Source organism: Physella acuta, unplaced genomic scaffold (genome assembly GCF_028476545.2).
Source record: "Physella acuta isolate Inbredline_101_S28 unplaced genomic scaffold, ASM2847654v3 ptg000211l, whole genome shotgun sequence".
Classification (NCBI taxonomy): Eukaryota; Metazoa; Mollusca; class Gastropoda; family Physidae; genus Physella; species Physella acuta.
This window is the reverse complement of record NW_026731730.1, coordinates 638,314-654,396: the sequence shown is the minus strand read 5'-3', so window position 1 is coordinate 654,396 and position 16,083 is coordinate 638,314. Positions and strand designations below refer to the sequence as shown.

The 16,083-nt window shown below is 40.3% G+C and overlaps 1 protein-coding gene across 3 annotated transcripts in view; it reads right to left on the bottom strand.

The window, feature by feature from the left end:
* LOC131937487 (uncharacterized) overlaps positions 1-16,083 on the bottom strand; it is a 104,724-nt gene that overhangs the window by 7,309 nt on the left and 81,332 nt on the right. For 2 of the 3 annotated variants that reach the window (XM_059294967.1, XM_059294966.1), the window contains exons 2-4: positions 4,463-4,592; positions 1,605-1,668; positions 221-349 (exon numbers count right to left, since the gene is read on the bottom strand). In XM_059294967.1, coding sequence (XP_059150950.1) covers positions 221-349; positions 1,605-1,668; positions 4,463-4,592 — 323 coding nt within the window. The remainder of the gene's footprint in view (positions 1-220; positions 350-1,604; positions 1,669-4,462; positions 4,593-16,083) is intronic. The other variant, XM_059294968.1, reaches the window with a different exon arrangement.

Below are 16,083 nucleotides of genomic sequence, written 5' to 3'. Positions count from 1 at the left end.
ACCGAGAAACGTCCAAGAGATTTTGTAATTTTAGAAAAAAAAATTCGTTAGATAAAAACCAGAAGCATATAATCTGTTTAGTGAAATGTTTTAGAGAAAAAAGATACAAAAAGATTTATTTTAATGGAAATTCGATTTAAAAAAAAAAGACACAGAAAGATTTATTCGATAAAAAAGAACACAAGTCGACGAAATTTGGAAGTTTTGTTTTCTCTCTGACCTGGATACCGCTTTTTTCCCATACTTCCCATTGCCACCGCCGTAACTACCTCTACGGTAACCATAGTGATCGTACCTTCGTCTGCCAGAGCCACTGTGCTGGGGGCGATAGTACGACAGTTTTGCATATCTGGGGAGAAATATGCATTCCGGTAAAACAACAACTTTACAGGTAGTGTTCATGTCAATCAAAATAAAAGTTTTGCATATCTGGGGAGAAATATTCATCACGGTAAAACAACGACTTCACAGGTAGTGTTCATGTCAGTCGTAATAAAAGTTTTGCATATCTGGGGAGAAATATTCATCACGGTAAAACAACAACTTTACAGGTTATGTTCATGTCAATCAAAATAAAAGTTTTGCATATCTGGGGAGAAATATTCATCACGGTAAAACAACGACTTTACAGGCAGTGTTCATGTCAATCATAATAAAAGTTTTGCATATCTGGGGAGAAATTCATCACGGTAAAACAACGACTTCACAGGTAGTGTTCATGTCAGTCGTAATAAAACGTTTATTTAAACATAATTTTCAAGCTAATCACCATAGAATAATTAATTAAAGGTAACTTTTTATTAATTATGCATAAGATGATAATTATTAAGCTTGGTGATCTCTCTAGCTTATACGGTCCTAACTCTAAATCATCTATAACACTACCTCTAACCTTAAGGCTAACTCTAACATTAAATCTAACCTTAATGCTAACTCTAACAATAACTCTAGCCATAACAATATTAACACAACCCAAACACATCTCAGAAAACTTTTCAATTATAACCTTAACCCTTATCTAACTTAAATAAGACCACTTATATTTGAGTAAGCCTACCAAACCACAAAATCTAAGACATTTCCGACTGTTTTTGTATAAAGGAAAATATGACTGTTGATTACATCGATTATATTTTAATAACTATGCTAACGATGTATAAATATTTAAACACAAATACTATTAGAATAAAAAAAATCAAATATACAAACACAAAACAACAAGTACAAAAAACAATCAAACAACAAAACAAACAACAACAGCAAAAAACAAGAACAACAATGACAAACAGATAAAAGGAATATAAAAACATAAGAAAAATCCTTTAATATTTTACCGACGCCATCACATTTGATTTAAAAATAAACTACCATCTCACGTAAAAAAAAAACAAGTAAAATTAGCACACCATATAAATTAATCATCATGTTTCACTAATTATCCCTGGCTTAATAATCAATCAGGACTGATCATGTTTCCTAGTTTAATCAACACATGGTCCTACATATTTTTTTTTCAATGGAAGGGGGCAGCAATTAAAGTTAGTTTTAGATTACTTTAATTAAAATGAGCCAAAATTAAACAAACGTTTGGCAAAAAATACAACCTTTTATCTGGCAGCTCAATGCTCGCGTCGTTGACATCTTCATCGCTCAGAAAATGTGGAGTGGCTTAAAATAAAAGAATATGCATATTAGTATACATAAAATACGTTTAAAGTAACATTAGAAAATAAAATTAAAACGTTTTTATTTACCAGCATTTTTTGTAGTTTAAATCTTCTTGATTAAATTTTATTTTTTAAATAATAATATTTCAGATGCGTTTTTTGTTTTGCTTTAAATTTCTAACCATGTTGTTATTCCATACTTTCTAATCGAGTTTCTTTGACCTATTTCTCTCTCTCTACTCTAAGACCTCCTTGAACCAGCGCATCAAGTAAACACTGGCTCATCTAATTTCCGACACCCAACATTTATAGGTCACCGCTCGAGTTTTTACAACTATGTTCCTCCCAAGAAGTGCCCAAAGCTCGATGACCCCTTTAGAATTGACCTTCTAGAATGGCCTTAAAGTTGTAGCTATACCATTAGCGGTTTGCCATCGACTGGGTTCAGCCTGCTGAATTTTTTATAGAAAAATTTGTTCGTGAACAAAAACAGAAAAAAACAAAACAACAAACACCCCCCCCCATAAAAAAAACCAACATTGAAATTATGTTCGTGAAAAATGAAACACGCATTGTAATTTGGTTAAATTAAAATTTTCTTCTAATTAACAGATATTGGGAATTGAAAGTTTGTTAACGAGAATTTTGGAAATTAAGATTCTTAATTAATTAATTAGTTATTATTTATTGCTCAGGGTCGTAGTTACAATCCGTGATTGGAAGAGTTTTAATGAATATTTGCTGGTCGAGTGATAGAATCTTGATGGTGAACTGAATGCTCTAGGTTCGACTCCGGGTCTAAAAATTTCTTATATATAAAATTATTTCACTTATTTTAGATTTGTAGCATCCCTTCCCCCCGCCTTTCTCGCTCACCCCCCCCCCCCCCCCCCGCCACTCGGTTTGGTAAACATTTATTGAGTTCATGAAATGCTGGTTATAAATAACTTCAAACGTGAGTTCATACAAAATGTGATACCAGTGCAAACGTCTGGTAATATTAGAGGGCTGTTTAAATTTTAATCTATCAAACTTCCTTTGATCATCCTCCACAAAAAATCAGATACCCCCCACACTCCCCACAACCAGATACCCCCCACACACAACTACATACCACCCCACACTCCCCACAACTACATACCACCCCACACTCCCCACAACTAGATACCCTCCTCACCAACCCTCAACTAGATACCCCCCACACCCCCACAACTACATACCTCCCACACTACAAACATGTCTTTGACACTGATCCCCACAAATGGTGACCCACATCCCACCCTAATCCCCCCCCCCCCCAACCAAGTTTCTTTGCTTTTTTAAAAACTATTTGAAATTTTTAAAAAGGGAAACAACTAGGAAATCCCCGCCCCCTTTTCTTCTCGACTACCAAGACCTAAACAGAAACAATCAGTTTAAATCCACGCCACACTACATCCGCCTCAGTCCTTTTATAGCCCACCATTGCTATAGAAAAACAAAGGAAAAAAAATCAACATTAAAAGCTCAAATCACTTTTTAAATCTGACCCTATTTAACATTGACATTGGTACCAAAGTACTCTGGCTTAAAAGAAAATGCCAACAGGAAATAAAATGTTCCAAAAACTTAGCTTCGCCTTCTCCAGTGCTAATTTGTGGAACAATCTTCCTAATAGGATAAAAGTAACCCACATTCAACAAATGTGGATGATAAAAGTGAACCCACCTTCTACAAATGTGGATGACAAAAGTGAACCCATCTTCTACAAATGTGGATGACAAAAGTGAACCCATCTTCTACAAATGTGGATGACAAAAGTGAACCCATCTTCTACAAATGTGGATGATAAAAGTGAACCCACCTTCAACAAATGTGGGTGATAAAAGTGAACCCACCTTCAACAAATGTGGATGATAAAAGTGAACCCACCTTCCACAAATGTGGGTGATAAAAGTGAACCCACCTTCAACAAATATGGATGATAAAAGTGAACCCACCTTCTAAAAATGTGGATGATAAAAGTGAACCGAACTTCTACAAATGTGGATGATAAAAGTGAACCGAACTTCTACAAATGTGGATGATAAAAGTGAACCCACCTTCAACAAATGTGGATGATAAAAGTGAACCCACCTTCCACAAATGTGGGTGATAAAAGTGAACTCACCTTCAACAAATGTGGATGATAAAAGTGAACCCACCTTCAACAAATGTGGATGAATAAAAGTGAATCCACCTCTAAAAATGTGGATGATAAAAGTGAACCCACCTTCAACAAATGTGGATGATAAAAGTGAACCCACCTTCAACAAATGTGGATGATAAAAGTGAACCCACCTTCAACTAATGTGGATGATAAAAGTGAACCCACCTTCAACTAATGTGGATGATAAAAGTGAACCCACCTTCAACAAATGTGGATGATAAAAGTGAACCCACCTTCAACTAATGTGGATGACAAAAGTGAACCCACCTTCGACTAATGTGGATGATAAAAGTGAACCCACCTTCAACTAATGTGGATGATAAAAGTGAACCCACCTTCAACAAATGTGGATGATAAAAGTGAACCCACCTTCAACTAATGTGGATGACAAAAGTGAACCCACCTTCGACTAATGTGGATGATAAAAGTGAACCCACCTTCAACTAATGTGGATGATAAAAGTGAACCCACCTTCAACAAATGTGGATGATAAAAGTGAACCCACCTTCAACTAATGTGGATGACAAAAGTGAACCCACCTTCGACTAATGTGGATGATAAAAGTGAACCCACCTTCAACTAATGTGGATGATAAAAGTGAACCCACCTTCAACAAATGTGGATATGACGATGAGAAAGAGAAAGAGGCAGGCCGCGGGACCAAGGCAGTGACGGAGACAAGAGGTCAGGGACGACAGGGTGCTGACGTCAGATTTGCTGTACGTTGTTTGCGTCATCTGGAAAAGGAAATGGTTCTCAAATTAGGAATGCTGACAGTGGTGGCACCAAAGATATAAAACTGGGGGCTTTTGGGCTGTAAGAAAAGGGGAGTGATGTAAAATAAACAGCGGAAGGACGGTGTGTACGGGGGGGGGGGGGGGGGGTTAGCTATGCTGCGTCTTTGAACGTAAGATGATCTTAATCTAGGATGTAAATTCTGTTGAGGATAATCTTTGGGATATGAGTCCTGGCGGGGATAAGCTGAGATAATCCCGAACGTGATGCTCGCCTGACGTGACGATATGAAATGTAGAGGCGGCGCGGTTCGTTGGGTAACTCTACTTTACCTGCTTTACCAGAAATGTAGAGGCGGCGCGGTTCGTTGGGTAACTTAACTTTACCTGCTTGCCAGAAAGTGTAGGGGAGGGTGAGTACAGGTGGTGGGAGGGCGGGGTTAAATTTTGTTCAAAGATTTCCGGAGCTTTCCGATGTTGAATTCGTACATTTTTACTTGCATTAACTTCATCACATTTTTTGTGTAAAAAAAAAAACAAACAAAAACAAATATCGCTTAAACGCCATTGTTATCATTTCGAAAATTAATGACGTCACATAAAAAATAACAGCCAATAACCCCTTTCTCCACTTTTTTTCCCCACAGTCTTTGGAAGCTTAAATTTTCTAAACACTAGACGATCCCCATGAAGACCGTTATTTTACTTTGCTTGTCAACAAAATGTTCAGATAAAATTAAAACGATCGTGTCATTAATGGGCAACTAGTAAGCCGGAAGATAAATCCTTTCCCGAAAACAAAGCCCCGACGTAATGGTTGGTATAATTTCTAATTGTGTATTAGTATAATACAGCGCATCCCCCGATAAAATAAATAAAATTAAATTTTGTGTATCAATATACAACACACCCCCCCCCCTTCCGGAAACATGTTGAAGTAAAATTTACAAAATTTAGTTTTCACACCCCCACCTCCCCTTCCCCTTGGAGTGTTCAAGTTTGTACCAAAAAAAAATAAGAACTGAGTGATGAATTAATTTTTCTTTGACCGCCGCGAGGCCAAGAAATGTCATTTCCAAAACGAGGCAGGTCTCATTTAAATTATTGAGTAATGTAACACAAAAAAGTAAAAACTGGTGTTATTATTTTTTTAACCGACACAAATAGCCACAGAGGAGAATTCTTCTTCAAAAGGCGTTTTAAAATAGATTTCAGTTTTTAAACAAACCAGCACACGACCTTGATCTTTGACCCTTGTTTTAGTGGCATTGGGAACCGGGGTATCGCTTTGATTCTTCCCACTTCCTGTTTTGTTTTTAACACCCGGAAGTTGATAACTCCTTAAATGAATGTCTTTTTTGTTGTTGACAATATTGAAAACATTCGACAGCGGTGATAGCCTTGAAGGGTCGGGTGGAGGTGGGGGGGGGGGGGGGGAATGACGTAATGTGAGTTTCAATTAAAGATAAATGACGCTCGTATTTGAAGCATGTATAGTTAAATTGTTGTTTAAAAAAATTAACCACAAAATTTTAATCCGTTGCCTGGTGCTAGAGAAAGACTAGTGCCACCAACACAGCCGCTGTTTGCAAAGTTACACTAGTAACTTTCTTATTTTGTTACTCGTAACTTTCTTTTTTTGTTACTCGTAACTTTCTTATTTTACGTTACACAAAAAGGGGTCGATTCGGTAAAGCTCATGACTGCTAAACCGAAAAGTCAAGAGTTCGAACTATTCTAGGAGAGACAACTCCAAATTCAAACAACTGCTGCCTTGTAGTTTGTTCTTGGCTGGAAGCAACTTCAAAAAGAAAAGTAGGCTGAAATCAAAGTACGGCGAATAATCAGTTGACACGTATACTTAATCGAGAACGCAAACGAAGAAGAAGTTACATGTAATCAATTTCCTAATAGATGTTTTAAGCGAGGTAACACTTATACCTACTACACCTGAGTAGGGCGTTAATGAAGTGAGGATTCATTTCAGCTAATCTTTCTCGAGAGACTTACAACAGTGGGGGATAAAACGTAGAAATTACGTTACAAGTTGGTCAGAATCTCGGAGATGATATACTTGTGTATAAGATTTCACAAACAAATTTAGCACTCAACACACGGAGATGATACACTTGTGTATAAGATTTCACAAACAAATTTAGCGCTAAACACACAGAGATGATACACTTGTGTATAAGATTTCACAAACAAATTTAGCGCTAAACACACGGAGATAGAGTCGGCAAATGAAACAGAAACGATACCGGAGAAAGTAAATATTTATCTTCTCTTTGCTGCGGGATAAAACAACTGTTTGTTGTATCGTTCCTTCGTGATGCGTAGGAAAACATCAGTTTAGTCTTTCATGGCTTCAGTTATGTAACTCATAGGACAACTGATCAGTGGGCAACTGTGACAAATGTTGGGGTGGGTGGAGGTAGTCGGGGGTGGGTGGTGGTAGTCGGGGGTGGGTGGTGGTAGTCGGGGGTGGGTGGTGGTAGTCGGGGGTGGGTGGAGGTAGTGGAAGTGGGTAGAGGTAGTCGGGGGTGGGTGGAGGTAGTCGGGGGTGGGTGGTGGTAGTCGGGGGTGGGTAGTGGTAGTCGGGGGTGGGTGGAGGTAGTCGGGGGTGGGTGGTGGTAGTCGGGGGTGGCTGGTGGTAGTCGGGGGTGGGTGGAGGTAGTCGGGGGTGGGTGGAGGTAGTGGGGGTGGGTAGAGGTAGTCGGGGGTGGGTGGTGGTAGTCGGGGGGTGGGTAGTGGTAGTCGGGGGTGGGTGGAGGTAGTCGGGGGTGGGTGGTGGTAGTCGGGGGTGGCTGATGGTAGTCGGGGGTGGGTGGTGGTAGTCGGGGGTGGGTGGAAGGGGTGATGGAGAAAGTTTTGGCAGTTACAAAGCATTGATCCCGCTGCTAAACATCTGCGACTAATGACAGAACAAGGGTGGGGATGGTGTGTGTGTGTGTGGGGGGGGGTGGGGGGTGGGGGTGGGGTGAGGTGAGGTGAAGAAAGTCCTGGAACTAACGACAGAACGAGGGTGGGGATGGTGTACTGGGGATGGTGTTTGTGGTGGGGGAGGGGAGGGTGTGTGGGGTGTGGGTGAAGATGGTCCCTGGGACTAACGACAGATCGAGGGTGGGATGGTGTGTGCGTGTGTGTGTGTGTGTGTGAAGGTTGTATTTGGAGGGTGTGTGGGGTGGGGGTGAAGAAAGTCCCTGTGACTAATGACGAAACGAGGGTGGGGATGTTGTGTGCGTGTGTAGAGGGTGTGTGTGGAGAGTGTGTGGGATGTGGGTGAAGATGGTCCCAGGGACTAATGACAGAAAGATGTCAGGCCGCTCTCTGAACATGCTGGAGTCGTTTTCACGCCATTCAGGGGCGACAACCTCCACAGCACTCTACCCCGTCTCGAGAAGTGCTATTTTTAGAACTAAGTTCAAGGCCTCGAGTTTCGCGTATCAGCTAAAATACAGACCAGACATTTAGTCATTAATGTTAAAATAGCTAACGAGCCTAGTCAATAATTCAATTCAGGAACGTGTCTTTGGTGAGAGTCTTTGATGGCTCATTAAATCTCACAAACACACTCCACCCCCACCCACACTTACAACTCCCACCCTTGATCTGCCATTAGTCCCATGACTTAGTCCCATGACTTGGTCCCATGACTTAGTCCCATGACTTAGTCACATGACTTAGTCCCATGACTTGCACGACTTCGTTGAGCATGTAAGAAATCTAGAAATGTGTTTGAGTTCACCCAGCGCTAACTGGTACCTGGCCTAACTCAGGGAAAATTTTGATATATCGCGCTATGATCACACTGTTTCTTCTTGTACGATACCATAGCATCAGTACAGTTGCCACGTTGATCTAAAAAAAAATAACAGTGCCAGGGACGCTAATTAACCTCCGCTATTATTAGTGAAAATAATCTAATTTACTATAAAAATATGACATGGAGAATAACTGCTTTAAATAAGAAGAAAATACAATCATTTATAAACGCATGTCTCAGAAAGATCCTGCGAATTCGCTGGCCTAAAACCATCAGAAATGATGTTCTATGGCAACGGACAAATCAACTGCCAGTGGAAGTAGAGATCCTCCAGAGAAAATGGAAATGGATTGGCCACACACTCAGGAAGCCTGTATCCAGCATAACAAGACAGGCCCTTACCTGGAATCCACAAGGCAGGAGGAAGAGAGGCAGACTAAGAAAGACCTGGAGACGTGACCTGGAAGAAGACACCAAGAAGATTGGATACACCTGGGGACAGTTGGAGAGACTAGCCCTGGACAGAGACGTCTGGAAAGCTCTTGTCAGCGGCCTATGTCCCAGTAGGGACGACAGGCAAACATGACATGACTATAAAAATATGATATTATTCTTTGTTGTTTGAAAACGAAATTAACCCCCCCCCCCACAAACACAATCACAGAAAAAAAACACAACTAAAGCAGTTTTTTCCAGGCATCTACCAGGTCTACCGCCCCCCCCCCCCCCAGAACGAAATGGAATTTGTATAGAAAATATATAATTCCCCCCCCCCTCCCCCCGGGGAAAAAAGTCTCGAAGAAGCACTGAACTAAAGTTTTCGTAAAACCACTAAGGGTTCTAGTCAATTTTTAATTTGAATTAAAGAAAATATAAATTATAATAGGTTAGTTAAAATGTGTCTTCGAATGAACTTCTCGATTGATTTCCATGTCACAAGTCAGACGGGAAAGAACTCTCCAAGAACTGGAGATAGTTATCTCCCTTTCTGTCGGAGTAGCTTAGTTATCTCCCTGTCCAACAAAGAGCACTCTCCGTTGATGCAGTGTTATCTAGCTCACCTTAATCGGTCACCCACCCCCGACTTTTTCAGCCCCCCCAGCACCGTCATTACCGCCTCACTCATGCAATTGTGGGTTACACGCACTCACCAATGACCCAATACCCCCACACCTCTGTCTCCCCCACACATTCCAACATTCCCACCACACTCATCGACGCCTGCCTCACCCTTCTCTTTTGCCCCGTCCCACACCCACACACGTGTCTGCCTCACCCACACCCCACGCCCGCCCCACCCAATCCCTTGTTTATACCACACACCCACACACCTATCTGCTACACGCACCCATCTATGCCTGCCCCACCCACAACGCCAATCTCGCCCCGCCCCCACAAATCTCCCCCCACATCCCTTACAACTTTATCCATCCTCTTATGTTTGCCATCCCACCAAATCTAACCTCTCATACTCGAACTAAAACAACACATTATTTCTATAATTATCCCACATCAACACAACCCACGCTCAAATAACACACTGCCACACTAAAATCTCCCCCGCACAAACAGGGATCTGACATCAACAAGCTTGACCCCCCCCGACACCAACTAGCCATCACAAGCTTGACCCACCACATCAACTAGCCATCACAAGCTTGACCCCTCCCCCCCACCAAAAATCCCTGGTCATCTGCTCTTGATGACAGGAGTGAGTAGTGAGCAGCCTTCATAAAGCCGCTCACGTGAATGTTTTCTTAGAAGGTAGCTCAGTTTTCTAGGTCCGGTGACTTTTGTTGGTGAAACTTCCACGTCATCAGATGTTCCAGTCACATTATGGGACGGTGTGGTCGGATGGTAGAGCACTGGCACATGTTAGGGAAAGTAAAGGCGGCTGGGCATAGTGCTGGGCATAGTGCTGGGCATAGTGCTGGGCATAGTGCTGGACACACTATCCCTTCATGTGCCCACACGTGAACTCTACTTTATCTGCCCCATGTATAGCCAGGTCCGTATGGGTAACTTAAGTTATTTTGTCCTATATGTCGTAATTTTCCAAAACCTAATTATGTAGTCTACTTGTGACGATGTTATATTATTTTCATTTCAATATGTTTTTAGTTATGTTAGTATGTGAAGTGGTGTAAGGGGGTGGTGTAAGGGGTGGTATAAGGGGTGGTGTAAGGGGGTGGTGTAAGGGGGTGGTGTAAGGGAGGGGAGGAACCCCCTCGGTCTACACCACGGCGGTCGATGTACATCGGATCATTTATTCGTTAGACTCAATGATTTGTTTCGGTTTCTAGCGAAGTGCTCCACATTTTGAAACAAGTTAATTAAAAAAAAGTCTAGTGACATTTATGCGCAATTTCCTTATGTTATCTAAAAATAGCTCTGACGTATAATGCTGGGGTGCGTTCAAGCTAGAAGAACGATCGGTTTGTAGGTGTTTATGTAATTTTAAAATTTGTGACCGAACGAGAGGATATTTTTGAAAACTTTCTTCGGCAATATTGTTCTAAATTATGGCAGGAATCGATTGGTACATGTTTCAAGTCGCTAAGTGGTCTGGTTGCAGAGATATGGGCAAAAAACTGCATTTTTTCGAGTTTTTTTTGGCTTTTCCGGGAAATACATGAAAGAAACCCGGAATTTTTATGGCCTATGCTCATCCTCGTAACTTGCTTAACATAATTGCTTTTGGAACTAGTCATCGATATTGCTTCGTTGAGGAGGAGATACGACTTAAAGCTGCGGACACACATTCATACATTCATCCATACATCCAGAAATGACGGGTTAATAAACGCAATTCTCCAGAATGGAAATTGCGCTAAAAAAAAACATTCAGTGGCGGACTATACTAGATGGCGGCACACGAAAATTTGAGCCGCATTACATAAGAAATCATTGTAACCTTCCGCCCACCTCCAAGGCAATAACGTCACGTCATTAAAAAAGAAACAACAAAAAAATAAATGAAAAAAAACCCCAGCATTTTTGTTCATTTAATTAGTTCAAGTTACACAAAAATTAAAGCATTAATGAGATGGTTAAATAATGACATCATTAACACTAAAAAAATAATCCCCCCCCCCTCACTTTAACTTAGAGAATCCACGCAAAATCAAGGCCAGCCTCCATTACACCGTTCAGTGTGAACTACATCAAACAGCAAAGAGAACCAAGAACTACATCAAACCCCCACAGGGAACCATGAACTACATCCAACAGCACAGGGAACCATAAACTACAGCCAACAGCACAGGGAACCAAGAACTACATAAAACCACACAGGGAACCAAGAACTACATAAAACCACACAGGGAACCAAGAACTACATAAAACCACACAGGGAACCATAAACTACAGCCAACAGCACAAGGAACCTTGTACTACATCAAACAGCACAGGGTATGTAGCTTAAGTGGAGATAATTTAGATTGGAGGGGTTGCAGTTTTACAACGTGTGTCGACGTAAAATAGCGTGACGTCATTTATAATACACCATCCGATGTTTATTTATGTCTTCAAACGGAAAATCCCGTTCACTTAAAATAATCAATTAAATCAAATGTTTTATTTCAGTGTTCGTATGATGGACAACGGGAATATCCGTTAACTTGAAAAAAAAAAAACCGGACTCGATCAATGTTTACTAGCCGGTTCAATCCGGTAAATATGTGCCGGGGTGAAAATAAAAAGCATTAATTGGAGTGTAAACACCGGTGTAATTACCGCAGACTTAATCAAGTGTTTTGAAGGTCAGGGTAGCCGTTGACCCCGGCGGATATAGGGCATGAAAACGTTAGGGCCACAGTGGTATACACACACACACACACACACACACACACACGCACTCACGCTCACACACACACACACATATATCAACCCCACACATGCCGCTACTGAATGTTTCCTTTCTTTGTTTTCAAAGAGAATAGGTCAACAAATCCCACAGGGAAAACAAGTTGGGATTTAAGTGTCGATTACTTGTACACATTAACAGAGAGCAGGGGGGGGGGGGTGATTTCGCGCCTGTTAATTCTGCGCGATTGAAAACAATGATGGAGTCGATTACACTGAGGAATGAATAGGCCACACGCAGAAATAAAACTTGAACTAGAATAAAACGTTGATTTTATAAAGACATTTTGTTAGAGAGAGTTATTCATATAAAAAATTTAAACGTGTGCGTCTTGCTGTCCATTGGCTGCTTGCCTCGGTTTCTGATTGGTCGGTTGAGGGCGCCTATGTTTTGAGTTTTGTTAGGATGGAAATTTCAGTTTTAAGTTTAAAAAAAATTAAATATGAAAGGGTTCAAACACGAGTTGAAATGCACTTTGTTTAATACGACCTCATTGGACGCGAACATTTTGGTCCTAATAACCATGGAATGGCGTGGTCTGATGGTAACTGCTTACCCGATAATTTCGAATTTTAATCCGGGGTTCGACCCCGTGCAACGTCCCTGAGTTCACCCAGCTTTTATCAGTACCCGAGTCACGTTAGAGATGGTAAAGGCGACAGGGTATAGCGCTGATCACATAGTACCGTTTATATAACTTGCTTCTCCGACGACACGAAATACCAGATGCTACACGCGAACATAATTTCACAAATAATTGTATCACGTAAACAAACAAACACGAATTTTCGCTGCTTTCGAACTGCAGTTAACAATACATTAACCAAATGAAATACATATAGGGCCTACTATCTGATATTTATTATTGTGTATTATCAAGGGAGAGAAGTGACAATCTGTTCACGAGCTAAAGTATATTAGTTATCTACCTTTACCACGTTGTTTTATTTGTTTAGTTTTTGTTTACTGACACTTAAGTAAAGTAAAACCATTACTAGATTTTTACGTTCACACGACTTTGGCGACATAAGACATTTAAAAATCGCTGCCACTTTTACATTGGTCCAAATAAAAGAAATTTGGTTCATATAAGCGGAGAATACGTCTATGTTTTTACTTTCTCGTATATACGAAGTATAGAGAAAGTCTTGTAATCGTGCAAAAAAAAAAAATCGAGATTTTTACAAATCTCGACGTTTTACACCTCACTGATACGGAAAAACATAATTTTGCAATCTTGTCCGTATGTCTGTGTGTCTAGTGTGTCTGTGTGTCTGTCTGTCTGTCCGTGTGTAAACACGATAACTTGAGTACCGTTACAGATAGGTTGATGAAATTTCATATATAAGTATTTTATCAAAATCGTAGATCCGTATCAACTTTTGAGCGATTTCCGATAACCGGAAGTGGTACTTTTCCTACTTTGAATTTTTCAAAAGCCTATAACTTGAGTACTATTTCAGATAGATAAATGAAATTTCACATGTAAGTAAAAGATCTAATTCTCTACCTTCTGTTAAATTTTGAGTAATTTCCGTTGACCGGAAGTAGTAATTTATGCTACTTCCGATTTCTCAAAAAACTAATGTAAATTTTAAAAGTACTAATAATATTGCGCACTATTATGCGCTTTTTTATTTGGCGTTCACTTGGTGTGCAATTAATTTGTCTACGAGATTTTATTCTATTTTAAAAACTTTAAGTATTTAAAATGGATTAAAAATCATGTCTATAGCCCGAGTTCCCATCCCCTGTTTTGGGGAGATCACTCCCGGTTTATTTATGTTTAAGATTTTAAAACACATAGACGGTAAGATTAACCGGTGACTTAATTCAGCGGGATCATCTTCTATAATACTGATTTAATACAGATGTGACCTACTTAGGTCGAGTCATTTTTATTTTGACATTGTATAATTCCTTATATGGAATGATGGTGTAACACCTGGGGTTTTTCCACTGACTTATTAAAGGTTTGAGACATAGAAATTTTCCATTAAAATCTGATTGAATGATTCTGATCAGATGATTATCCCAACCAATGGCGACATGAGTTGAGGATAACCTCCCCTGTCACAGAAGTCTTTAATTGCACTGCACACTCGCAACACGAGGCAGTTTATCTTGACCTGGCAGTCTACGAGGCCGTTTTACCTTGTTCAGGCAGCCGTCCATATTGTCCGGCTATAGACTCTGACCATTTGAGCGTGAGAGTACTTAAGACCTGTGTGTGCCTTGCTTTCTTCAGTTGATTTAGTCTTCTAGTTTAATATTACTTGTCGTTAAGTAATTCCTGAAGCTACAGCCGTGTTGTGTGACCTGTGGCTGTTTTTTTGACAGTGTAGAAATCTGTGATAGTGTTATTTCCTGCATTTTGTAAGTTGGGATTTTGATATTTTATACATTAAATATTTTATCTAGTTCATCTTTGTGTTCTGCCACAACTGTGTTCGTTGATTAAAAGGTCGTATGTAGATTGGATGAGTGTTAATTACAATAGTATCACTAGCTTCCCTAGACATTAAATTCGAGCCCTAGTGTGTCGTTGTGTTAAGTGTTCATCCACTTAGGCCGTAAGGCATTTGCATATGACCCCGAAAAAAGAATCCGGGGACGTTCTCCTTCTATTTGGCTGATAGATAGGTTAACGTTACAAAGTGGGAGCTCGCCGAGATTTAATCTGTCGTTCCAGTTGTTGGTTATATCAGTTGAAAACTAAGGTTAGTTGGATTTAGTTGTTTTTATATCCAGTAGCGCAGTGTTCTTACAACGCGCGCTCAGGCTAGAGTATCTAGGTCAAATAAGCAGACGTGTCACGTCCTACATTTAGAGGTCAAGTACACGGCCCAACGCTGTGTATTAATTTAAAGAATCTAGGCTTGTTGTGATTTTCAAGTTAGTGTTATGGAGTCTTTTTTGGCTAATCCTACTTTTGAAGAGGTCGAGAAGTTGAGTAGAAAAGTTTTGGTTAGTGTAGTTAAGGAATTGAAATTGGATTATTCTGTTACGCAGAAGTCAGAGGTGTTGAGAGATAAAATTGTTGTTCATTTCATTAATGAAGGAGTATTTGATGAAAGTTTGTTGGCGGATGTGTTACTCCGCGAGGAGAAAACTCTAGAGAAGGTAGAATTAGAAGCTAGAATTGCTTTAGAGAAGGAGAAAGTTGCTTTAGAGAAGGCTTTAAAAGAAAAGGAGTTTGAAACTAAAATTGCTCTAGAGAAGGAGAAAGTTGCTTTAGAGAAACAGGAGATAGAGGCTAAAATTGCTTTAGATAAGAGGAGGTTGGAATTAGAGTTTGGTCAAGTTAGTGATGTTACTTCTCTGGTAGATCCAAAAAAGTTGTCGGTAGGGCAAGTGATTGCCAAATTTGGGAAATTAGTTCCGAAATTTGATGAAACAGATTTGGTCGTTTTCTTTAACTCGTTTGAGAGTTTAGCGAAGACATGTGAATGGCCCGAAACTTCCATTACTGCTTTATTGAGCTCTGTCCTTACTGGGAAAGCTGCAAAAACATACCAGGCACTCTCTCACGACGTTCAAAATAACTATAGTTTGGTCAAGACTGCCATTTTAAAGGCCTACGCACTGACGCCCGAGGCCTATCGGACAAAATTCCGAACACTCCGCAAGTTACCCACACAATCATATGTGGAATTTCTCTTTGAAAAGGAGAAAATATTCTCAAGGTGGCTACACTCTGAGGAAGTTTCTGAGTTTGAGAAACTCAGGTCACTTATCCTAAGGGAAGAATTCCTATCGTCCCTGCCTGAAGAGATACGACTACACATTCTGGATAACAAGATAACTGACATCCAGAAGGCTGCTGAGTCGGCTGACACATATATGTTGGTGCATAAGAAACC